This window comes from Ovis canadensis, chromosome 6, assembly GCF_042477335.2.
Source record: "Ovis canadensis isolate MfBH-ARS-UI-01 breed Bighorn chromosome 6, ARS-UI_OviCan_v2, whole genome shotgun sequence".
NCBI lineage: Eukaryota > Metazoa > Chordata > Mammalia > Artiodactyla > Bovidae > Ovis > Ovis canadensis.
This window is the reverse complement of record NC_091250.1, coordinates 42,622,888-42,650,522: the sequence shown is the minus strand read 5'-3', so window position 1 is coordinate 42,650,522 and position 27,635 is coordinate 42,622,888. Positions and strand designations below refer to the sequence as shown.

Sequence of the window (27,635 nt, the reverse complement as noted above, 5' to 3'; positions counted from 1 at the left end):
GAATAGAAGGAACATACCTCAACATAATAAAAGCTATCTATGACAAACCCACAGCAAACATTATCCTCAATGGTGAAAAAGTGAAAGCATTTTCCCTACAGTCAGGAACAAGACAAGGGTGCCCACTTTCACCGCTACTATTCAACATAGTTCTGAAAGTTTTGGCCACAGCAATCAGAGCAGAAAAAGAAATAAAAGGAATCCAAATTGGAAAAGAAGAAGCAAAACTCTCACTGTTTGCAGATGACATGATCCCCTACATAGAAAACCCTAAAGACTCCACCAGAAAATTACTAGAGCTAATCAATGAATATAGTAAAGTTGCAGGATATAAAATCAACACACAGAAATCCCTTGCATTCCTATACACGAATAATAAGAAAGTAGAAAAAGAAATTAAGGAAACAATTCCATTCACCATTGCAACGAAAAGAATAAAATACTTAGGAATATATCTACCTAAAGAAACTAAAGACCTATATATAGAAAATTATAAAACAGGGATGAAAGAAATCAAAGAGGACACTAATAGATGGAGAAATATACCATGTTCATGGATCAGAAGAATCAATATACTGAAAATGAGTATACTACCCAAAGCAATTTACAAATTCAATGCAATCCCTATCAAGCTACCAATGTTATTTTTCACAGTGCTAGAACAAATAATTTCACAATTTGTATGGAAATACAAAAAGAACTCGAATAGCCAAAGCAATCTTGAGAAAGAAGAATGGAACTGGAGGAATCAACCTGCCTGACTTCAGGCTCTACTACAAAGCCACAGTCATCAAGACATTATGGCACTGGCACAAAGACAGACATATAGATCAATGGAACAAAATAGAAAGCCCAGAGATAAATCCACACACATATGGACAGCTTATCTTCGACAAAGGAGGCAAGAATATACAATGGAGTAAAGACAATCTCTTTAACAAGTGGCGCTGGGAAAACTGGGCAACCACTTGTAAAAGAATGAAACTAGATCACTTTCTAACACCACACACGAAAATAAACTCAAAATGGATTAAAGATCTAAACATAAAACCAGAAATTATAAAAATCCTAGAGGAGAACATAGGCAAAACACTCTCAGACATAAATCACACAGCAGGATCCTCTATGATCCACCTCCCAGAATATTGGAAATAAAAGCAAAAATAAACAAATGGGATGTAATTAAAATTAAAAGCTTCTGCACAACAAAGGAAAATATAAGCAAGGTGAAAAGACAGCCTTCTGAATGGGAGAAAATAACAGCAAATGAAGCAACTGACAAACAACTAATCTCAAAAATATACAAGCAACTTATGCAGCTCAATTCCAGAAAAGTAAATGACCCAATCAAAAAGTGGGCCAAAGAACTAAATAGACATTTCTCCAAAGAAGACATATGGATGGCTAACAAACACATGAAAAGATGCTCAACATCACTCATTATCAGAGAAATGCAAATTAAAACCACAATGAGGTACCATTTCACACCAGTCAAAATGGCTGCGATCCAAAAGTCTACAAGCAATAAATGCTGGAGAGGGTGTGGAGAAAAGGGAACCCTCCTACACTGTTGGTGGGAATGCAAACTAGTACAGCCACTATGGAAAACAGTGTGGAGATTCCTTTAAAAATTGCAAATAGAACTGCCTTATGACCCAGCAATCCCACTGCTGGACATACACACCAAGCAAACCAGAATTGAAAGAGACACATGTACCCCAATGTTCATCATAGCACTGTTTGTAACAGCCAGGACATGGAAACAACCTAGATGTCCATCAGCAGATGAATGGATAAGAAAGCTGTGGTACATATACACAATGGAGTATTACTCAGCCGTTAAAAAGAATTCATTTGAATCAGTTCTAATGAGGTGGATGAAACTGGAGCCAATTATACAGAGTGAAGTAAGCCAGAAAGAAAAACACCAATACAGTACACTAACACATATATATGGAATTTAGAAAGATGGTAATGAAAACCCTGTATGTGAGACAGTAAAAGAGACAGATGTATAGAACGGACTTTCGGACTCTGTGGGAGGGAGAGGGTGGGATGATTTGGGAGAATGGCATTGAAACATGTATACTATCATGTAAAAAACGAATCGCCAGTCTATGTTCGATACAAGATACAGGATGCTTGGGGCTGGTGCATGGGGATGATCCAGAGAGATGATATGGAGTGGGAGGTGGGAGGGGGGGTTCAGGATTGGGAACTCATGTACACCCGTGGTGGATTCATGTCAATGTATGGCAAAACCAATACAGTATTGTAAAGCAAAATAAGGTAAAAATAAAAATCTTTTGTTAAAAAAATTAGAATAGTGGTTACCAGTAGGGGAGAAGGTAAGAGTTATGAATGAAAAAGAAAATTTTGCAATGCCATATTTCTTTGAGTATTACTTTTTAAGTTGTATGTTTATATTTTATGCGATTTTCTGTATAAGTATTTCATCTCACAATTAAAGGTGTTTTTTTTTTAAATTTAGGTATGTACAGACACTGGGATAATGTGAGACAGATATGAAAATGAAGAAAGCTAAGCTCAGGGCTAGTTCTGAGGCAGCTGTCATCAAAACATGGCAGAGATTCTAAATGAATCTATCTAAAGAAATATAAAATGAATTGCAAAATACTGAAATTCATATAAAACGGGGGAACCTCCAATAGCCCATGTGTTCAAAAGAGATAGTGCTCATAAAATCTTCACTGAAGTTTCCCAAAATTAATCATATAAAATCTTTCATCAATAGGTTAAAAGTTTACATAAAATACTGAGCTCAAGTAAAACCACAAGAAAATTAAAATGTTTTTACTAATAAGCTGCATAAGAGAAAGGGATTTTCTGTTTTATCCATAATTATATGCCTATTTACCTATGGTTCACAGTTATGGTGACAAACTGTCTCAGTTTGCCCAGGACACAGGACTGGTAGTGCTAAAATCAGGACATTCCCAGACAAACCAGGATGGTTTGCCTCTCTATCATACTGCCCTGCACACTAAACAATAAATGTAGATGTTCTAAACTACTCCTTTAGTCACTCATTCAGCAACACTAAATGCTTTATTGTGTGTCAGAGAGAGGCAATGAGAGTGCAATAACGAATAAGCTAAAACCCTGGCCTCAACTAGAGGGAAAGCCAGACAAATAAACAAATACTTACATTACAAACAGTGTTGCCAATAATTAAGGTATAAAATATAGGAGTGAAGGGTTCTGTCACATTAGGGTTGGTGAAATGAAAGATAAAAAGTTTGATTTGAGACATATAATATATTGACATGTGAAGTTCCCACAATAAATGACAAATCAAACTGTCAGGAAGAAAGAAGAAATGAAGAATTGTAGGAGGATAAGATTTGAGAAGAATAAGTTCAATTTGAGACATATTAAGTTTGAGGCACCAATAGCAGAAAATAAATCAGACTGGCATGAAGCAATAAAAGTCAGTCTATTTTCTGAGAAAGAAGGTGAGCAGCTGGGGGATAAAGTACAAGTTCTATAGCCACAATTACAGATACAAAGCAAGCAGGGCATTCTTCACATAAAAGCAATAACTAGAACTTTGAAACATACTCATCTTCAGGGATATCAACATTTAGAGCAATCACATTTTTTAATATAAACTTAAATACAGATAAATTGCATTCCCTCAAATGGTCTCCTGAATTCTGTCTGAATGGCTAATATGATAAAGTCATTATTGTTGGCACAAGCACATAGGCAGGGGTGTAAGACCAGCACATAGGCAGGAGTGTAAGTCCATGGACAGCTCATGCTTCTACACCAGATTAAACTAATACCTTCTTTATAAAAAAAGAAATTTGGCAAAAAATATATTAACAGCCAGCATTATCCAGTTTAGATAACTAATAGAGAACCAATACAGATAACTAACACATTTTAACATGGGGTACCATTTATTATGTAAATCAAGCCCAGAAAACAATGAAATATTCCTTAGCATAATAATGCCAGGAGCTGTCCATTATTAAAGGGACTATGTTTTTATCATATTTTACTAGGCTGGTCATTTATGGCAAAGATTTGCCTTAATGAGAGATTTTCTTGCTTCTCAGATAATTCGCAAGAAAATCAGGAGCAGCTCTCACTAATCTGGATCTGGAATATCCATTCTCTCTCCCACTCATGAAATCAGTCCTATTCCTTTCAGGCTGCAAATCCTGGGTAGAAAAGAGTCTCCCTGATCAGCTGGACAAAAGTCGAGGCAATGAAGTTTGCAGATTGATGTGGAAAGAATTTCCTGAGGAAAATATGAAGACAATACACTAGAGGACGGACCAAGCAGAATCTAGTAAGCAAAGAATGCTAATGGGGAGAGAAAGGTTGGAAATAAAGAATATCTGCAGTGTTCTTCTGAAGTGTTAAGACTCTAAGTTTTTCCTCTGTGTGTAATTCAAGGTAACAAGTAAACTACATAAAGTTCCCAACATTTCCTACATCATACTCTACAAAATTTCCCTGACCCTTAAATAACTGTGTGTACTGCTCTATAGCCCAGTATTACTGATCTCAAAGAAGTGAGAGGCAGAATGTACCTAGGAAAGAGGTAACAGCTACTTTCAATTACCTTGCCAAGGAATCTGGTAGAAAAATGACTGAAGAGATGCCTATGCCCTCTATTGATTATTATTGTTAGCATGTCTGCTGAGTACTGCTAAAACAGGATTCCATATGATATAGTTGCTCAAAGTTCCCAAGAATGGAAATTCCTAGCTTCCTTCATAGGTCAACAAGGCACAATTCTATAAAGCAGTAAAAGGACCTTGCAAGCCCTAGTTACTTATCTCCAATCAGAGTTCACACAGAGAAGAATTAAAAACTCTTATAATGTGACACGTGTAACTCATCAGATTTTTTGAACTTTACTTCTAGAATTACTGTTTTGCTATTTTTTTAACTAAGCACTTAGGAGTTAAGACTATTGAACTAAAAACTGAGACTAATTCAGTGGAGATCTTGGTTACTGCCCTCAAAAATCTCACATTTTAGTGGGGCAGCCAGGTAAGTAAACACATAATTACAATAAAGTACCAAAGTCCTTTGAGTTATTAAGGAGTCAAAGAAGAAAGACCTGGGACAGACTGGAGTCAGCGAAAAACTTCACCTGGGACTCAAGACATAAGTAGTAATTAGCCAAGTAAGGAAAGACGAGAGAACATACCCAGCAAAGGTAGCAGCAGGTACAAAGGAACGGAGGTGAGTGAGCATGAATTTACAGATAATGCAAGGCTGGAATTGCTAATGTGTTGGTTAAGTGTTGGTGGAGGTATAGATCACATTAAACATAAAACAAACATTGTTAGAGACTGAAATAGAGGGAAACGAGAAATATTTTATTGACAAAAGTGTTAGTCGCTCAGCTGTGTCCAACTTTTTGCCAACCTCATGGACTGTAGCCCACTAGGCTCCTCCGTCCATGGAATTCTCCAGACAAGAATACTGGGGTGGGTTGCCATTCTCTTCTCCAGGGGATCTTCCCAACCCAGGGAACAAACTCAGGTCTCGTGCATTGCAGGCAGATTCTTTACCATCAGAGCCACCAGGGAAGCCCTTGTTTCGGAATAAAAATAACAAATCCCAAACTAAGTCAAGGGCAGTTAAATGAAGAAAGGGAACTAGTCTGAGAGATATACAGAAGAGAAGAATCAATAAGTCCTAAGATCAATGAGAGTGATTAGAGGGGGAAAAAAGGAGTCTACAGTAATTTCAAAGCTTAAAGTTTCTAACTGACTGATAGGGAATTTTTTTTCAAAGGGCCCAGTAATTCTGAGGAAACTGGTAAGTTCAGACACTTTAGGTATAGATGCCTAAAAAAAGTAAAAGACCTTATCAAAAGAAAGCTCATCTTAGAGATATGAAACAGCTGTATCATGGGAGTCATCAGAATATAGATAGCAGTTGAAGCTGTGGATTTGAATGAGAAAGTAAACATGAGAAAAGTAACAAGCAAATGATGGAAAGTACAGTATATAAACATGTAAAAGGTATTTAGAAATACCTTAAAATAAAAATCGTTAGGGGGAAGGGAAAGATGGCGGAGGAATAGGACGGGAAGATCATGTTCTCCCTCACAAATTCCTCAAAAGAACATTTCAACGCCGAGCAAACTCCACAAAACAACTTCTGTAGGCTGGCAGAGGACATCAGGCAACCAGAAAAGCAGACCATTGTCTTCAAAAACAGGTAGGAAAAAATATAAAAGACGAAAAAGGAGACAAAGGAGGTGGGGAGGGAGCTCCGTCCCGGGAAGGGAAGCCCGTCCCGGGAAGGGAATTTTAAGAAGAGAGGTTTCCAAACACCAGGGAACACTCTCCCTGCCGAGTCTGTGGCGAGCCTTGGAGACACAGAGGGCAACATAACAGGAAGGAAAAATAGATAAATAATTAAAACCAAGAGATTACAAGCCCACCAGTAACTCCCCCAGCGGAAAAGCAGCACAGACGCCTGCATCCGCCATTGGGAAGTGGGGGCAGGGCAGGGACACCCGGGAGGCGCGGGCTGCAGTGCTTTGCAAGAATCGGGCAGGAACGCCCCACGCGCAACCAGAACGATCTAACTCGGGCTAGCAAATCAGACTGTGGGATAGCTACCACGCGAAAAGCTTGAACATAAGACACCGCCAGGACGGAGCACAGAACAAAGGACGGAGCGGAAAAAGCCGGCTGCAGACCATCCCCCGCCGGGGACAGGCAGCCAGAGCCGTAAGGACTGGAAAGGGGCAATTGCAGACCCGGAGAGACTTTACTTACCTAACTGCAAGCAGGCTCCTTTGCTAAGACTTCTGGGGGTGCTGGACAGTCACAATCTGCCTCACGGGGTGCGCCAGCGGTCCACCCAGAAAGCTGAGCAGCAGCGGCAGAAAAGGTGACAAGCCGCGGCGATCGCACTCGCCAAACTCCTGAGCTACTCGGACCTGGGAAGGGCACAAAGCACAGTCCCAGCCGCATTTGTGCCTCTGAGGGCTGCCTGAGGGCCGAACCTGAGCGGCTTGGACCGGGGAAGTGCACGCAGCCTAGGGCCGGCCCCAGACGGTTCCCGGCTGAGCATCGTAGAGCCGGAGCGGTTTGTGCGCCGCGAGAAAGGACAGGTCAAGCGGGGCAGAGGACTGTGTACACACGACAGTGCTATTTGTTTACAGCATCCCCCCTCCCCACAGCGCGACTGAACTAGTGAGCCTAAAAACCAGCAAACAGAAGAAGTTAAACAGAGGGAACCACCTTGGAAGTGAGCCCACAAGGCCCATAACATCAGAGAAGAGCCAGATATATTTTTAATTTTTTAATATTTTTAAAATCATTCTTTTTTTTTTTTTGCTATTTGCCTTTTTTTTCTTTTTTTTCCGAGCTTTTTTTTAATTGTTAAGTCTTCTATTTCTCCTCTAATTTTTATTTCTATAACCTAGTATTACTATTTTTTTAAAAAAAGACTTTTTTTTTTTTTTTTTAAGGCAAACACCATATATACTCTTTGGATGGTTGTTGGTGTTTTGTTTTGTTTTGTTTTGTTTGTTTGTTTGTTTGTTTTTTAATAATTCTTTTTTTTTTCTTTCTTCCTTTTTCCTTCTGCTTTTCTTTAATATTGTATCTTTGAAAATCCAACCTCTACTCTGGATTTTAATCTTTGCTCTTAGGTTTTTGTTGTCAATTTTGTACATTTAAAGACCCAAACTTCACTACCCAAGTTTACCTGAGAGCGAGATTACTGGCTTGACCACTCTCTCCTCCTCTGGACTCTCCTTTTTCTCCACCAGGTGGCCTCTGTCTCTTTTCTCCCCCATCTCTTCTCTATCCAACTCTGTGAATCTCTGTGTGTTCCAGACGGTGGAGAACACCTAAGGAACTGGTTACTGGCAGGATTTGTCTCTCTCCTACTCATTCCTCTCTCTTATCCTCCTGGTCACCTCTGTCTCCTTCCTCCCTCTCCTCTTCCCCGTATAACTCTGTAAATACCTCTGAGCGGTCCAGACTATAGAGCGCACATAAGGAAGTGACCACTGGCTAGCTTGCTCTCTCCTCTCTTGATCTCACCGCATCTCATTCCAGTTACCTCTAACTACCCCCTCCATCTTCTCTTCTCCTTGTAACTCAGTGAACCTCTCTGAGTGTCCCTCAATGTGGAGAAAATTTTCATCTTTAACCTAGATGTTTTATCATCGGTGCTGTATAGATGGAGAAGTCTAGAGGCTACTGTAAAAATATAACTGAAAACCAGAAGCAGGAAGCTTAAACCCAAAGCCTGAAAACATTAGAGTACTCTTGAATTCAGGGAACATTAAGCAATAGGAGCTCATCAAATGCCTTCATACCTACACCGAAACCAAGCTCCACCCAAGGGCCAACAAGTTCCAAAACAAGACATACCACGCAAATTCTCCAGTAACACCGGAACACTCCCCTGAGCCTCAATATACAGGCAGCTCAAAATTATCCCAAAACCTTTGATGTCTCATAACCCATTACAGGTCACTCCACTGCACTCCAGAGAGAAGAAACCCAGCTCCACCCACCAAAACTCCAACACAAGCCTCCCTAACCAGGAAACCTTGACAAGCCACTGATAGAACCCCACCCAAACTGAGGAAGCTCCATAATAAAGAGAACTCCACGAATTATCAAAATATAAAAAGGCCACCCCAAACGCAGCAATATAATCAAGATGAAGAGACAGAGGAATACTCAGCAGGTAAAGGAACAGGAGAGTTGCCCACCAAACCAAACAAAAGAGGAAGAAGTAGGGAATCAACCGGAGAAGGAATTCCGAATATTGATAGTGAAAATGATCCAAAAACTTGAAATCAAAATGGAATCACAGATAAATAGCCTAGAGACAAGGATTGAGAAGATGCAAGAAAGGTTTAACAAGGACCTAGAAGAAATAAAAAAGAGTCAAAATATAATGAATAACGCAATAAATGAGATCAGAAACACTCTGGAGGCAACAAATAGTAGAATAACGGAGGCAGAAGATAGGATTAGTGAAATAGAAGATAGAATGGTAGAAATAAATGAATCAGAGAGGAAACAAGAAAAACGAATTAAAAGAAACGAAGACAATCTCAGAGACCTCCAGGACAATATGAAACGCTCCAACATTCGAATTATAGGAGTCCCAGAAGAAGAAGACAGAAAGAAAGATCATGAGAAAATCCTTGAGGAGATAATAGTTGAAAACTTCCCTAAAATGGGGAAGGAAATAATCACCCAAGTCCAAGAAACACAGAGAGTCCCAAATAGGATAAACCCAAGGCGAAACACCCCAAGACACATATTAATCAAGTTAACAAAGATCAAACACAAAGAACAAATATTAAAAGCAGCAAGGGAAAAACAACAAATAACACACAAGGGGATTCCCATAAGGATAACAGCTGATCTGTCAATAGAAACTCTTCAGGTCAGGAGGGAATGGCAAGACATACTTAAAGTGATGAAAGACAATAACCTACAGCCCAGATTACTGTACCCAGCAAGGATCTCATTCAAATACAAAGGAGAAATCAAAAGCTTTACAGACAAGCAAAAGCTGAGAGAATTCAGCACCACCAAACCAGCTCTCCAACAAATTCTAAAGGATATCCTCTAGACAGGAAACACGAAAAGGGTGTATAAACCCGAACCCAAAACAATAAAGTAAATGGCAACGGGATCATACTTATCAATAATTACCTTAAACGTAAATGGGTTGAACGCCCCAACCAAAAGACAAAGACTGGCCGAATGGATACAAAAACAAGACCCCTCTATATGCTGCTTACAAGAGACCCACCTCAAAACAAGGGACACATACAGACTGAAAGCGAAGGGCTGGAAAAAGATATACCACGCGAATAGAGACCAAAAGAAAGCGGGAGTGGCAATACTCATATCCGATAAAATAGACTTTAAAACAAAGGCTGTGAAAAGAGACAAAGAAGGCCACTACATAATGATCAAAGGAACAATCCAAGAAGAAGATATAACAATTATAAATATATATGCACCCAATATAGGAGCACCACAATATGTAAGACAAATGCTAACAAGTATGAAAGGGGAAATCAACAATAACACAATAATAGTGGGAGACTTTAATACCCCACTCACACCTATGGACAGATCAACTAAACAGAAAATTAACAAAGAAACGCAAACTTTAAATGATACATTAGATCAGGTAGACCTAATTGATATCTATAGGACATTTCACCCCAAAACAATGAATTTCACCTTTTTTTCAAGTGCTCATGGAACCTTCTCCAGGATAGATCACATCCTGGGCCATAAATCTAAACTTGATAAATTCAAAAAAATCGAAATCATTCCAAGCATCTTTTCTGACCATAATGCATTAAGATTAGATCTCAATTACAGGAGAAAAACTATTAAAAATTCCAACATATGGAGGCTGAACAACACACTTCTGAATAACCAACAAATCACAGAAGAAATCAAAAAAGAAATCAAAATATGCATAGAAACTAATGAAAATGAAAACACAACAACCCAAAACCTGTGGGACACTATAAAAGCAGTGCTAAGAGGAAAGTTCATAGCAATACAGGCATACCTCAAGAAACAAGAAAAAAGTCAAATAAATAACCTAACTCTACAACTAAAGCAACTAGAAAATGAAGAGTTGGAGAACCCCAGAGTTAGTAGAAGGAAAGAAATCTTAAAAATTAGGGCAGAAATAAATGCAAAAGAAACAAAAGAGACCATAGCAAAAATCAACAAAGCCAAAAGCTGGTTCTTTGAAAGGATAAATAAAATTGACAAACCATTAGCCAGACTCATCAAGAAGCAAAGAGAGAAAAATCAAATCAATAAAATTAGAAATGAAAATGGAGAGATCACAACAGACAACACAGAAATACAAAGGATCATAAGAGACTACTATCAGCAGTTGTATGCCAATAAAATGGACAACGTGGAAGAAATGGACAAATTCTTAGAAAAGTACAACTTTCCAAAACTGAACCAGGAAGAAATAGAAAATCTTAACAGACCCATCACAAGCACGGAAATTGATACTGTAATCAGAAATCTTCCAGCAAACAAAAGCCCAGGTCCAGACGGCTTCACAGCTGAATTCTACCAAAAATTTAGAGAAGAGCTAACACCTATCCTCCTCAAACTCTTCCAGAAAATTGCAGAGGAAGGTAAACTTCCAAACTCATTCTATGAGGCCACCATCACCCTAATACCAAAACCTGACAAAGATGTCACAAAAAAAGAAAACTACAGGCCAATATCTCTGATGAACATAGATGCAAAAATCCTCAACAAAATTCTAGCAATCAGAATTCAACAACACATTAAAAAGATCATACACCATGACCAAGTGGGCTTTATCCCAGGGATGCAAGGATTCTTCAATATCCGCAAATCAATCAATGTAATCCACCACATTAACAAATTGAAAAATAAAAACCATATGATTATCTCAATAGATGCAGAGAAGGCCTTTGACAAAATTCAACATCCATTTATGATAAAAACTCTCCAGAAAGCAGGAATAGAAGGAACATACCTCAACATAATAAAAGCTATCTATGACAAACCCACAGCAAACATTATCCTCAATGGTGAAAAAGTGAAAGCATTTCCCCTAAAGTCAGGAACAAGACAAGGGTGTCCACTTTCACCGCTACTATTCAACATAGTTCTGGAAGTTTTGGCCACAGCAATCAGAGCAGAAAAAGAAATAAAAGGAATCCAAATTGGAAAAGAAGAAGTAAAACTCTCACTGTTTGCAGATGACATGATCCTCTACATGGAAAACCCTAAAGACTCCACCAGAGAATTACTAGAGCTCATCAATGAATATAGTAAAGTTGCAGGATATAAAATCAACACACAGAAATCCCTTGCATTCCTATACACGAATAATGAGAAAGTAGAAAAAGAAATTAAGGAAACAATTCCATTCACCATTGCAACGAAAAGAATAAAACACTTAGGAATATATCTACCTAAAGAAACTAAAGACCTATATATAGAAAACTATAAAACACTGATGAAAGAAATCAAAGAGGACACTAATAGATGGAGAAATATACCATGTTCATGGATCGGAAGAATCAATATAGTGAAAATGAGTATACTACCCAAAGCAATTTACAAATTCAATGCAATCCCTATCAAGCTACCAGCCACATTTTTCACAGAACTAGAACAAATAATTTCAAGATTTGTATGGAAATACAAAAAACCTCGAATAGCCAAAGCAATCTTGAGAAAGAAGAATGGAACTGGAGGAATCAACTTGCCTGACTTCAGGCTCTACTACAAAGCCACAGTCATCAAGACAGTATGGTACTGGCACAAAGACAGACATATAGATCAATGGAACAAAATAGAAAGCCCAGAGATAAATCCACACACATATGGACACCTTATCTTTGACAAAGGAGGCAAGAATATACAATGGAGTAAAGACAATCTCTTTAACAAGTGGTGCTGGGAAAACTGGTCAACCACTTGTAAAAGAATGAAACTAGATCACTTTCTTACACCGCACACAAAAATAAACTCAAAATGGATTAAAGATCTAAATGTAAGATCAGAAACTATAAAACTCCTAGAGGAGAACATAGGCAAAACACTCTCAGACATAAATCACAGCAGGATCCTCTATGATCCACCTCCCAGAATTCTGGAAATAAAAGCAAAAATAAACAAATGGGATCTAATTAAAATTAAAAGCTTCTGCACAACAAAGGAAAATATAAGCAAGGTGAAAAGACAGCCTTCTGAATGGGAGAAAATAATAGCAAATGAAGCAACTGACAAACAACTAATCTCAAAAATATACAAGCAACTTATGCAGCTCAATTCCAGAAAAATAAACGACCCAATCAAAAAATGGGCCAAAGAACTAAATAGACATTTCTCCAAAGAAGACATACGGATGGCTAACAAACACATGAAAAGATGCTCAACATCACTCATTATTAGAGAAATGCAAATCAAAACCACAATGAGGTACCACTTCACACCAGTCAGAATGGCTGCGATCCAAAAATCTGCAAGCAATAAATGCTGGAGAGGGTGTGGAGAAAAGGGAACCCTCCTACACTGTTGGTGGGAATGCAAACTAGTACAGCCACTATGGAGAACCGTGTGGAGATTCCTTAAAAAATTGCAAATAGAACTACCTTATGACCCAGCAATCCCACTGCTGGGCATACACACCGAGGAAACCAGAATTGAAAGAGACACATGTACCCCAATGTTCATCGCAGCACTGTTTATAATAGCCAGGACATGGAAACAACCTAGATGTCCATCAGCAGATGAATGGATAAGAAAGCTGTGGTACATATACACAATGGAGTATTACTCAGCCATTAAAAAGAATTCATTTGAATCAGTTCTGATGAGATGGATGAAACTGGAGCCGATTATACAGAGTGAAGTAAGCCAGAAAGAAAAACACCAATACAGTATACTAACACATATATATGGAATTTAGGAAGATGGCAATGACGACCCTGTATGCAAGACAGGGAAAGAGACACAGATGTGTACAACGGACTTTTGGACTCAGAGGGAGAGGGAGAGGGTGGGATGATTTGGGAAAATGACATTCTAACATGTATACTATCATGTGAATTGAATCGCCAGTCTATGTCTGACGCAGGATGCAGCAGGCTTGGGGCTGGTGCATGGGGATGACCCAGAAAGATGTTATGGGGAGGGAGGTGGGAAGGGGGTTCATGTTTGGGAATGCATGTAAGAATTAAAGATTTTAAAATTTAAAAAATTAAAAACTAAAAAAAAAAAATCGTTAAAGAAGACTATGGAGTATTGATTAGAGAGGGGGAAATGATACTTTGATTCAGCATTTAACAAATGTTTATTGTCTCCCAACCACGTATCAGGCACTGTTAGAACAGTTAGGAAAAGAACCAGCAAAAAGATGTTAACAGACACCAGGGAAAGAAGTATCTCTTAAAAAAAAGAGTGGTAAGTTGTGTCAAAATAAAATAAAGATAGAAAAGTGTAAGCATTTTCAGTGGTCATTGGTGGCTAATAAATTGGTAGGACGGTAATGCTTGTAACTAAGCTGCATTAAATAAAGACACGTAATAAGCTCCAAAAACACTGATATCAATATCAGAAGGTGAAAGGCGGTAAAATTCAAGATTAAAACAATGACAAAAGACAAATTAGTACTCCAAAGAAACCTAAATCAACCTACCATCCTAATCTCATCAATCATGTCAATGGAATAATGGAATAATGGATCCTGGCACTTATTGAAAAATACAGGAATTGTGTGGGAATAGGGAAAATGTAGGCTAAAAAGGAAAAAAGTTTAATTTGGATTACATCAAGCCCCACAAAAAATCAGATTAGAAAAAGCAGAAAGCAAATTATGTTACTTATTAAAAGTTACCCCATCCACTAACTGCAAACAAATGAGAGCAAATAATTACTTAAATTATCCATTCCCATTTCACCTTTCAACAAGTAAAGTTTCTTACAGAATGTGGGATAAAGGAGCTCTCATTAAGTAAGTTCAAGTAGATGGTGATGGTCAGATAGAAGATAGAAGGCACCTACCTGAAAAAAAGATATTCCAAAACAAATATAAAAGTTTTATCTTAGTAAATGTTTCTAGGAAAGGTATGTGAGGCAGGCAGGATTACAAAGAAGAGACAGAAGGTAGTAAGAAGCACACAGGTGATTTGGAGACTCATATAGTAAACAGAACATTTCATGCAAAAGTGAACTCACTCTGTTGTGTCCGACTCTTTGCGATCCCATAGACTGTAGCCCACCAGGCTCCTTGGTCCTTGGGATTTTCCAGGCATGAATACTGGAGTGGATTGCCATTTCCATCTCCAGGGGATCTTCCCAACCCAGGGTCAAACCCAGCCAGGTCTCCTACATTGTAGGCAGACACTTGATCGTCTGAGCTACTGGACACAATAAAGGACAGAAATGGTATGGACCTAACAGAAGCAGAAGATATTAAGAAGAGGTGGCAAGAATACACAGAACTATACAAAAAAGATCTTCACAACCAAGATAATCACAATGGTGTGATCACTCACCTAGAAACAGACAATCTGGAATGCGAAGTCAAGTGGGCCTTAGGAAGATCACTACAAACAAAGCTAGTGGAGGTGATGGAATTCCAGTTGAGCTATTTCAAATCCTGAAAGATGATGCTGTGAAAGTGCTGCACTCAACATGCCAGCAAATTTGGAAAACTCAGTAGTGGCCACAGGACTGGAAAAGGTCGGTTTTCATTTCAATCCCAAATAAAGGCAATGCCAAAGAATGCTCAAACTACTGCACAATTGCACTGAACTCACACACTAGCAAAGTAATGCTCAAAATTCTCCAAGCCAAGCTTCAATAGGACATGAATTGTGAACTTCTAGATGTTCAAGCTGGTTTTAGAAAAGGCAGAGGAACCAGAGATCAAACTGCCAATATCCGTTGGATCATCAAAAAAGCAAAAGAGTTTCAGAAAAACATCTACTTCTGCTTTATTGACTATGCCAAAGCCTTTGATTGTGTGGACCACAACAAACTCTGGAAAATTCTGAAAGAGATGGGAATACCAGACCACCTGACCTGCCTCTTGAAAAATCTGTACGCAGGCCAGGAAGCAACAGTTAGAACTGGACATGGAACAATAGACTGCTTCCAAATAGGAAAAGGAGTACATCAAGGCTATATACTGTCACCCTACATATTTAACTTATACACAGAGTACATCATGAATAACACTGGGCTGGATGAATCAAGATTGCCAGGAGAAATATCAATAACCTCAGATATGCAGATGACACCACCCTTACGGCAGAAAGTGAAGAGGAACTAAAGAGCGTCTTGATAAAAGTGAAAGAGGAGGATAAGAAAGCTGTGGTACATATACACAATGGAGTATTACTCAGCCATTAAAAAGAATACATTTGAATCAGTTCTAATGAAGTGGATGAAACTGGAGCTGATTATACAGAGTGAAGTAAGCCAGAAAGAAAAACACCAATACAGTATACTAATGCATATATATAGAATTTAGAAAGATGGTAATGATAACCCCGTATGCAAGACAGCAAAAGAGACATGGATGTATAGAACAGTCTTTTGGACTCTGTGGGAGAGGGAAAGGGAGAGGGTGGGATGATTTGGGAGAATGGCATTGGAACATGTATAATATCATATAAGAAATGAATCGTCAGTCTAGGTTCGATGCAGGATACAGGATGCTTGGGGCTGGTGCACTGGGATGACCCAGAGCAATGGTATGGAGAGGAAGGCAGGAGGTGGGGTTCAGGATTGGGAACACATGCACACCCATGGCGGATTCATGTTGATGTATGGCAAAACCAATACAATATTGTAAAGTAAAAAATAATAAAATAAATTTAAAAATAAATTAAATCATTATTTTTCCTGCAAAAAAAAAAAAAAGAAGAAGAAGAAAGTGAAAGAGGAGAAAGAAAAAGTTGGCTTAAAGCTCAACATTCAGAAAATGAAGATCATGGCATTGGGTCCTATCACTTCATGGCAAATAGATGGGGAAACAGTGGAAACAGTGACAGACTATTTCTGGGGGCTCTAAAATCATTGCAGATGGTGACTGCAGCCATGAAATTAAAAAACGTTTGCTCCTTGGAAGAAAAGTTATGAACAACCTAGACAGCATATTAAAAACCAGAGATATTACTTTGCCAACATAGGTCCATCTAGTCAAGGCTATGGTTTTTCCAGTTGCCATATACAGATGTGAGAGTTGGACTATAAAGAAAGCTGAGTGTCAAGGAATTGATGCTTTTGAACTATGGTGTTGGAAAGTACTCTTAAGAGCCCGTTGGACTGAAAGGACAACCAACCAGTCCATCCTAAAGGAAATCAGTCCTGAATATTCATTGGAAGGACTGATGCTGAAGCTGATACTCCAATACTTTGGCCACCTGATGCAAAGAACTGACTCATTTAAACAGATCCTGATGCTGGAAAAGATTGAAGGCAGGAGAAGGGGCAACAGAGGACGAGATAGTTGGATACCATCACCGACTCAATAGACATGAGTTGGAGTAAATTTCGGGAGTTATGGATAAACAAAGAGGCCTAGCATGCTGCAGTCCATGGGGTCGCAAAGAGGCGGGCACAACTGAACTGAACTGAATTGATAGTCAACTGGGACAGGGAAATCAAAATCCCACATCGAATCTGCAGCATTTAAAGTAAGATGTAGAAAACCATTGTAAAATCAAAAAGGTAATACGCTTACTGGTCTAGTGAAATGGGAAAAATTAGTTTACCATCTGTAAAAATAGGGAGAGAATTTTCCCTGCGTACTTCATGTTCTGTTATACCTATGGAGTTGTACTATAGTGTTTAACTCAGGCACACATGAGCGGGGCAGGCTGAAAGTGAGGCGCCTGTCACAAAAGGCTTGCCTTTCTCTACATCTTACCTGTTGCCTGCTGCTTCAGGTAAGGAACCTGGTAAGATCCAGGACCCACGCGATTCTCAGTGCTGCCACCTTCAGCCAATCTAAGCACACGGGGAGCCCGGTCATACATAATGGCGTGAGGGGAGGGGTGCGCGGCTGCAAAGGGATTAAGAACTGAGCAGCTAGAAGAAATGGTGGAGCAAAAAGTCATCAACAAACTCAGAAGGCCCGGGAAGAATTTCTGTAAACGGAGGAGCTAGCGCAGGGGCTATCGCCCCACCTGCTGATAGGTGTCAGATTTCTCCCAGGCGACTTCGAGCCGCATGGAAAACTTGAAAACGGTGTAACCAGACGTAAGACTTCCCACAGAATCATCGGTTCACCAACCTAGGCCTGAAGCCTTCCACAGAACGAGGTTAAGCACTAGCCGCCCACCCCCGTGCTTCCGGCCCTGCCTCCGCCCATTTCTCTCCTCCCGGAAGTCTCTGGACTAAAGGTTGAGGCGCTTTTCTCCAGCCGAGCTCTGGGAGCATGCGCAGCGCTCCGCCCGGCTCTCTTGGCTTCCTAAAGAAAAGAACATACTCGAACCCCCGCGATCCTCTTACTTTTCTAATTACGTTGGATCCTGACTTGTCAGAAAACCTCTAGAAAACGCATTAGGAGTTAGGGCTAATTTGGTTGTGATCCATTTTCCCTTTAAGTCAGGGCGGCTGGGAAATAGACTAGCAAAAATTGTGAAATAAAGGTCTTACTACGAAAAGAAACGATTCTGTGCCCACACTCCCACCACAACTATATCGCACCCCAGGGGGAAAGAAAGCACTTCTAACTTTATCCCAGATATAGTCCACAGTGTGGCTCAGAAAAACCCAGAAGGTGGTGGTGACAGAAACAGAAAGCCCGGGGAAGAAGAAAAACTCACCAACCGAAGCAATGCAAATGCAGGTAACTGAAAGGTGCTTCTGTTGTCGGATGCCAAGCAACAGCAGCAGACTCATTACTCTGTTCATAAAGTAAAACAGAGGCGTTGAGAAAGCGCAGCTCTGTACAAAGTGTATCTGCGTCTCAAGAATGTATCTGTAGTACCTTTTTTCCTACTCAATAACGTGAATAATTATTCACTCACTTAAAAAACACTGGCATATACTATAGGTTCAGTATCCTGCTAGGTTGTGGGGACCCAAAGATATAAGAACGTCTTCATCAAGTCTTCTATATCTTATAGAGAAAGAGAAGTGTGTAATCCATAACAAGAGAGATGGCTAAAATGATTTTTTTTTAATTTCAGCACTTTAAACACCGCCCCTTTCTACTAAGAAACTGATACTTAACTGTATCAGTCAGTTCAGTCTCTCAGTTGTGTCCGACTTTTTGTGACCCCATGGATTGCAGCATGCCAGGCTTCCCTGTCCATCACCAACTCCCGAAGCTTGCTCAAATTCATGTGCAAGGAGTCGATGATACCATCCAACCATCTCATCATCCGTCGTCCTCGATGGTGACCCCAAAAAGCAAATTCAGGTCCAGGCCATTTTGCTATAGGCACTGGTGCAGGCTCTCACCTCCTGATTTTTCTTATCTGCAGCCGACTACATTACTCTTTCCTGCGGTAAGGCTTGCCGTTGAAAATGAAGTGTCAAAGGAAGCTTTTCTACTTCTTGTCTGGATTTGATTTTTGTCCACTGGCGCCAACCTAGTTTAGACAAAAGGTGCTCTTTACAGGGTCTATCGAAGCTTGTTTACGTATCTCCAAAGGGGATTTTGTAACCTTAGGACCTGTGTACCAACTAGGAGTGAGCTTCCCAAGTGGCGCTAGTGGTAAAGAACCTGCCTGTCTGCAGGACACATAAGAGATGCCAGTTTGATCCCTGTTTGGGAAGATTCCCTAGAAAAGGGCATGGCAACCCACTCCGGTATTCTTGCCTGGAGAATCCCAAGGACAGAGGAGGAGCGGGGGCTACAGTCCGCGGGGTCACAAAGAGTCTGACACGACTGAAGCGACTTAGCACACAGCCACCAGCTAGAAATACAGAATTTATATCTTGCTGCCACCTCAATGTGTGGTCTTCCTCAAACACCTCACATAGAGGGATAGCTGATCAGTGGCAAGACTAGCGTTTCAAAGTCTTGTACTACTACTACTAAGTCACTTCAGTCATGTCCGACTCTGTGCAACTCCATAGACGGCAGCCCACCAGGCTCCCCCGTCCCTGGGATTCTCCAGGCAAGAACATTGGAGTGGGTTGCCATTTCCTTCTCCAATGCGGGAAAGTGAAGTCGCTCAGTCGTGTCCGACTCTTAGCGACCCCATGGACGGCAGCCCACCAGGCTCCTCCGTCCATGGGACCCTCCAGGCAAGAGTACTGGAGTGGGGTGCCATTGCCTTCTCCACAAAGTCTTGTAGTGAGTTCCTGTTTGAATATTTGTGGTCAGATCTATTTTAAATATGACACCACTAAGGTATGGCATCTCAGAGAAGGCAGTGGCAACCCACTCCAGTACTCTTGCCTGGAAAATCCCATGGCTGGAGGAGCCTTGGTAGGCTGCAGTCCAAGGGGTTGCAAAGAGTCGGATATGACTGAGCAACTCCACTTTCACTTTTCACTTCCATGCATTGGAGCAGGAAATGGCCACCCACTGCAGTGTTCTTGCCTGGAGAATCCCAGGGAGGGGGGAGCCCGGTGGACTTCCGTCTATGGGGTCTCATAGAGTCAGACACGACTGAAGCAAGTTAGCAGCAAGGTATAGCATCTACAGTCTTCCTAATTTTGTAACACTTGGTCGCTGAGAATTCTGTATTCCTAACAAAATGCTTTTCTTTGAAAAGTTCTTAGTGTGAAAACCGTTTATCTATTTCCTTGATTACTGTGGCTGTTCTAACTTCCCTAGCTTTTATTTCCGCCTTATGGTTCAGTAGCCAGAATAGTACAAAATATTTAAGAATTGGAAGATACTTTTAAAATGAGAACAAACCATTTTACTTATTTCTCAGTGTGGTAAATATTTCTCAAATAGTTTAGAATGAGTGTGCTGCTAATAAAATTACAGTGTTAACATAGAATTATAATTATATATGAACACAAAATAATTTGATTTAGCATTCCTCAGTTCCTACAAAATAATTTTAATGCTAATCAACCACACTGTATTACCATTACTGTAGTAAGAGATGGAAACTGTGTTTGAATTCAGGTTTATTTGACTGCAAAATTTGGGTTCTTTCCATTTCTCCATACTGGCTTCCACAGAATAAACTTTAAATGAAGCTTGGGCATGGGAACTCTGCTTTAAGTAGCATTAACTACCTTATAAATATAAAAACTGAATTGTTTTTGAAACTAATTTCTTCACCTCATGATGGTTTTCCATTGTTTTGCTTTTTGTTAACAAAAAAAATCAAGCAATAGTAACAAATCATTTAGCATGTATCAATCAAATGAATATACTTTGTCAATGTTATTAGAGGTCATATTATAAAGTGATATTGTTGTTCATTAAGTAATGCCCAACTGTTGTGACTCCATGGACTGTAGCCCACTACACTCCTTCTGTCCATGGGCTTTCCCAGGCAAGAATACTAGAGTGGGTTGCCGTTTCCTTCTTCAGAGGATCTTCCCAACCAAGGGTTCAAGCCTGCATCTCCTACATTAGCAGGCAGATTCTTTACCACTGAGCCACAAGGGAAGCTAGTAAAGTGATAACACATTCAAGTTAAAAAGGGAGAGAAAAAAAAAGGTCATTAATATAATGTTTTGAAGCTTACACAGTATATTTTATGTTCAGTATTTTAATTTGTGTCTAAGCTGCAAATTTAATGATTCTGAAATCATGAAATGTGTTTTTTTAACTATAGTTGATTAACAATGTGTTAATTTTTGCTGTAGAGCAAAGTGACTCAATTACATACATATACACATTCTTTTTTTATATTCTTTTCCATTATTCTTTATCCCAGGATATTGAATATAGTTCCCTGTGCTATCCAGTAGGACCTTGTTGTTTATGCATCCTGTAGGTAATAGTTTGCATCTACTTACCCCAAACTCCCAGTCCACCCCTTCCCTACTCTCCTTCCTCTTGGCAACACAAACCTGCTCTCTCTGACTCTCAGTCTGTGACTGACTTCCTTGTTTCATAGATAGGTTCATCTGTGTCATATTTTAGAGTCCACACATTAAGTGGTATCATATGGTGTTTGTCTTTCTCTTTCTGACTTACGTCACTTAGTATGATAATCTCCAGTTGCATCCACGTTGCTGCAAATGGTATTATTTTGTTCTTTTTCATGGCTGAGTAAGAGTCCTGTGTCTGTGTGTGTGTGTGTGTGTGTGTGTGTGTGTGTGTACATCACATTTTATCTATTCATCTGTCGATAGACATTTAGGTGGTTTTCATGTCTTTGTTATTGTGAGTAGTGCTACTCTGAACATAGGAATGTATATATCTTTTTAAATTATAGTTTTTTACATATATATATATACATATATATGTGTGTATATATATGCCCAGGAGTAGAATTGCTGAGTCATATTGTAATTGTATTTTTAGTTTTCTGAAGAACATCTGTACTGTCTTCCATTGTGGGTTCACCAACTTACATTCCCACCAACAGCATAGGAGGGTTCCCTTTTCTCCATACTCTCCCTAGCATTTGTTATTTGTAGACATTTTAATGATGGTCATTCTGACTGATATGAAGTGATACCTCATTGTAGTTTTCATTTGCGTTTCATGAAATGTATTTTTAAAATTATACCATTATCCAATGCCTAAGTGAGTTTTTTCCACTGACACTTATTGAGCACCTACTATGTGCTAGCACTATGTGAATCACTTTACATGAATAGTCTAAATCATTTCCCACATAACCAATGTAGTAGACTCTATTAATATGTCTACTCTGTTAATACGATGAGGCTTCAGTTCAGTTCAGTCGCTCAGTCATGTCCAACTCTTGGCGACCCCATGAATCACAGCACGCCAGGCCTCCCTGTCCATCACCAACACCCGGAGTTCACTCAGATTCACATCCATTGAGTCAGTGATGCCATCCAGCCATCTCATCCCCTGTCATCCCCTTTTCCTCCTGCCCCCAATCCCTCCCAGCATCAGAGTCTTTTCCAATGAGTCAACTCTTCGCATGAGGTGGCCAAAGTACTGGAGTTTCAGCTTTAGCATCATTCCTTCCACAGAAATCCCAGGGCTGATCTCCTTCAGAATGGACTGGTTGGATCTCCTTGCAGTCCAAGGGACTCTCAAGAGTCCTCTCCAACACCACAGTTCAAAAACATCAATTCTTTGGTGCTCAGCTTTGTCTATAGTGCAACTCTAACATCCATATATGACCACTGGAAAAACCATAGCTTTGGCTAGACGGACCTTTGTTGGCAAAGTAATGTCTCTGCTTTTCATTATGCTAGCTAGGTTGGTCATAACTTTTCTTCCAAGGAGTAAGTGTCTTTTAATTTGATGGCTGCAGTCACCATCTGCAGTGATTTTGGAGCCCAAAAAAATAAAGTCATTGCTTCCATTGTTTCCTCATCTATTTCCCATGAAGTGATGGGATCGGATGCCATGGTCTTAGTTTTCTGAATGTCGAGTCTTAAGCCAACTTTTTCGCTCTCCTCTTTCACTTTCATCAAGAGGCTTTTTAGTTCCTCTTCACTTTCTGCCATAAGGGTGGTGTCATCTGCATATCTGAGGTGATTGATATTTCTCCCGGCAGTCTTGATTCCATCTTCTGCTTCATCCAGCCTGGCATTTTGCATAATGTACATTGCATATCATTTAAATAAGCAGAGTAACAATATACAGCCTTGATGTACTCCTTTCCCAATTTGGAACCCGTCTGTTGTTCCATGTCCAGTTCTAACTGTTGCTTCTTGACCTGCATGCACATTTATCGGAGGCAGATCAGGTGGTCTGGTATTCCCATCTCTTGAAGAATTTTCTACGGTTTGTTCTGATCTACACAGCCAAAGGCTTCGGCATCATCAGTAAAGCAGAAGTAGATGTTTTTCTGCTATTCTTTTGCTTTTTCCATGATCCAGTGGATGTTGGCAATTTGATCTCTGGTTCCTCTGCCTTTTCTAAATCCGGCTTGTACATCTGGAAGTTCATGATTCACATACTGTTGAAGCCTGGCTTGAAGAATTTTGAGCATTACTTTGCTAAGATTGTGAGATGAGTGCAATTGTGCAGTAGTTTGAACATTCTTTGGCATTGCCTTTCTTTGGGATTGGAGTGAAAACTGACCTTTTCCAGTCTTGTGGCCACTGGTGAGTTTTCCAAATTTGCTGGCATATTGAGTGCAGCACTTTCACAGCCAGCATCATCTTTTAGGATTTGAAATAGCTCAACTGGAATTCCATCACCTCCACTAGCTTTGTTAGAAAATCCTCTAGAGAAGGAAATGGCAACCCACCACAGTATTCTTGCCTGGGAAATTCCATGGACAGAGGAGCCTCGTGGATTACAGTCTATGGTGTTGCAAAAAAAGTTGGACACTTAGCAACTAAACAACAGTAAAAGTCATTTCAAATCCTTGGCATGATTTCCATAAGGTATCACTGAAAAGAGCAAGATTCGGAAAGCATGTGTCATATATTTTCCTAAAACCAAGGAATGATCATAAAACACCTATTAATACACATGCATGTATACTTACATATATGATTACATAAACATGGAGAAAATGTGAAAAGCACGCTAGATCATCAGTATAGATTACCTAAAATGGGGAGAGAATGTGGTGGGAGAGAAGAGTGAAGAAGGAATAAATAATGATTATATTTATCAATTGTTTAGAAAATGGAGATGTTTCAGGATTATTTAATAAAATTTAAACAGGTAACACCTTGGTTAAAAGAAACAAAACAGAGAAAGCAAGCAAGCAGAGCTGTGAAATATTGATATTGTTTTCGTGCCATGAATAAGGTAGAGCAGAAACATGGTGAGACGTAAATCATGCACAGTTTGCAATGAATGTTGCAACATACGCCACCTGGGCTCCTTTGGAAAATATGGCTCATCCCACCTGCTTCAGAAAACACCATGATGAGAAAAACCCAGTACCGAGGGAGGTAAACAGTAATTAGAGGCAGAGCCACATGTGTTCTAATGAGAGCAATTATGGGGAAGATGTGGAGATGTGGTGCAAGAGGTTTTACCACAAAATGTAGAGTCATGAAGAGAATAAGTTACATAAAAATGGGATAAATGAAGTTTGTACTTGGGATTTTTTCAAGAAGGGGCAGATAATATGTTTCTATTATTAACTTTGACCAAAATCAGTGTACTTAATAAATCATCTGCCTGGAAGCAGTAGCAGCTGCTCGTTCCTCTGATGCCCTGTGGAAATAGGGTTTGAGATGAGGCAAATGCACCAACCCAGTCATTAGATCGCTCTCCCTGTCCCTGTCATGGGTTTACTTGGGTTCGGTTCTCCTAGAGTGAGTAAGTTCAGGTAACAGTTTACTGGTAATATGATTTTATTTTATTTTTTTTAGTTTTTTATTTTTTAAATTTTAAAATCTTTAATTCTTACATGCATTCCCAAACATGAACCCCCCTCCCACCTCCCTCCCCATAACATCTTTCTGGGTCATCACCATGCACCAGCCCCAAGCATGCTGCATCCTGCGTCAGACATAGACTGGCGATTCAATTCACATGATAGTATACATGTTAGAATGTCATTCTCCCAAATCATCCCACCCTCTCCCTCTCCCTCTGAGTCCAAAAGTCCGTTGTACACATCTGTGTCTCTTTCCCTGTCTTGCATACAGGGTCGTCATTGCCATCTTCCTAAATTCCATATATATGTGTTAGTATACTGTATTGGTGTTTTTCTTTCTGGCTTACTTCACTCTGTATAATCGGCTCCAGTTTCATCCATCTCATCAGAACTGATTCAAATGAATTCTTTTTTATGGCTGAGTAATACTCCATTGTGTATATGTACCACAGCTTTCTTATCCATTCATCTGCTGATGGACATCTAGGTTGTTTCCATGTCCTGGCTATTATAAACAGTGCTGCGATGAACATTGGGGTACATGTGTCTCTTTCAATTCTGGTTTCCTCGGTGTGTATGCCCAGAAGTGGGATTGCTGGGTCATAAGGTAGTTCTATTTGCAATTTTTTAAGGAATCTCCACACTGTTCTCCATAGTGGCTGTACTAGTTTGCATTCCCACCAACAGTGTAGGAGGGTTCCCTTTTCTCCACACCCTCTCCAGCATTTATTGCTTGCAGATTTTTGGATCGCAGCCATTCTGACTGGTGTGAAGTGGTACCTCATTGTGGTTTTATATGATTTTAATGGTGTGAAAATAAGGAAAACAATACCAAATGCAGTACTTTTGTTTCCAAAAGTGTGAATGAAATGCCAAGATATTACTTTTCCTTTTTAGATGGTAAAATTCAGTTCAGTTCACTCACTTAGTCGTGTCCAACTCGTTGCAACCCCATGGACTGCAGCATACCAGGCTTCCCTGTCCATCACCAACTCTCAGAGCTTGCTCAGACTCATGTCCGTTGAGTTGGTGATGCCATCCAACCATCTCATCCTCTGTCGTCCCCTTCTCCTCCTGCCTTAAATCTTTCCCAGCATCAGGGTCTTTTCCAATGAGTCAATTCTTCACATCAGGTGGCCAAAGTGTTGGAGCTTCAGCATCAGTTCTTCCAATGAATATTTAGGACTGATTTCCTTTAGGATGGACTGGTTGGATCTCCTTGCATTCCAAGGGATTCTCAAGAGTCTTCTCCAATACCACAGTTCAAAGGCATCAATTCTTCAGCACTCAGCTTTCTTTATAGTTCAACTCTCACATCTATACATGACTACTGGAAAAACCAAAGCTTTGACTAGACAGACCTTTGTCAGCAAAATAACATCTCTGCTTTTTAATATGCTGTCCATTTTAAAGCTATGTCCAGGTTGGTCATAGCTTTTCTTCGAAGCAGCAAACGTCTTTTAATTTCATGGCTGCAGTCACCATATGCAGTGATTTTGGAGCCCAAAAAGATAAAGTCTGTCACTATTTCCACTGTTTCCCCACCTATTTGCCATGATGATGGGACCAGATTCCATGATCTTAGTTTTTCAAATGTTGAGCTTTAAGCCAACTTTTTCACTCTCCACTTTCACTTTCATCAAGAGGCTTTTTAGTTCCTCTTCACTTCCTGCCATAAGGGTGGTGTCATCTGCGTATCTGAGGTTATTGATATTTCTCCCAGCAATCTTGATTCCAGCTTGTGCTTCATCCAGCCCAGTATTTCACATGATGTACTCTGCATATAAGTTAAATAAGCAGGGTGACAATATACAGTCTTGACATACTCCTCAAATAATTAAGACCCCAAAAAAAGTATTTTTAAGACAGTGTGTGCTTTTAAAAACTTAAGTAAATGTGACACTTCTCATCATTTAGATTCAGTATTTTAAAAATGGAAAGTATAGTACTAAGATACAAATCTCATGTGGCTCAATTTATAAACTGTTGATAAAAGATTTAAGAACATATTTATATGGCATTTTTTTAAAAACCTATCGTCTTGCATAATGGTCCCAAAGGAGCTTATTAAAGTTTTAGAAGGTACTCAATCATTAAAGTTCTGTCTTAGCATTGCACAGTGTTTTACTAAATATATGTAGCTATATTCTTCTGTTATTTAATGCAGAGCATATTAAATTGATAAGTAGTCCTCACTGATTAAGTTTTCTGACTGCAGTCTAAGTACTTTAAAAATAATTACCTTGAATTATTATTCAGCCTTAAAAAGGAAGTAAATGCTGTTAGTTGCTACAACATGGATGAACCTTGAAGGCATTACGTTAAGTGAAACAAGTCAATCACAAAAAGACAAATACTCCGTGATAATTACTTACATGAGGTATCCTAAATAGTCAGATTCATAGAAACAGAAGGAAGAGTGGTGGTTGCCAGGGGCTGAGGGAGGGGAGGATTGGAGAGTTGTTTAATAGGTATGGAGTTTCAGTTGGGCAAGATTAAAAAGTTCTGGAGACCCACTGCACAACAGCATGAATATATTTTGCTCTGCTGAACTGCACACTTAAACATGGTTAGGATGATGAAATTTTGTGTTGTATGTTTTTATCACAATTAAACGTAAAATAACTACATAATTTACATAAGTGCTTGGAAAATCACAAATGTGTTTGGTGAAATATACTTTCATAGT

At 39.6% G+C, this 27,635-nt stretch overlaps 1 protein-coding gene across 1 annotated transcript in view; it reads right to left on the bottom strand.

Moving 5' to 3' along the window:
- The window catches only part of STPG2 (sperm tail PG-rich repeat containing 2), a 383,941-nt gene extending 366,381 nt beyond the window's left edge, over positions 1-17,560 (bottom strand). Inside the window, exon 1 of the mRNA XM_069595066.1 lies at positions 17,452-17,560. Within this exon, the coding sequence (XP_069451167.1) occupies positions 17,452-17,560 (109 nt within the window). The remainder of the gene's footprint in view (positions 1-17,451) is intronic.
- Positions 17,561-27,635: the final 10,075 nt, after the last annotated feature.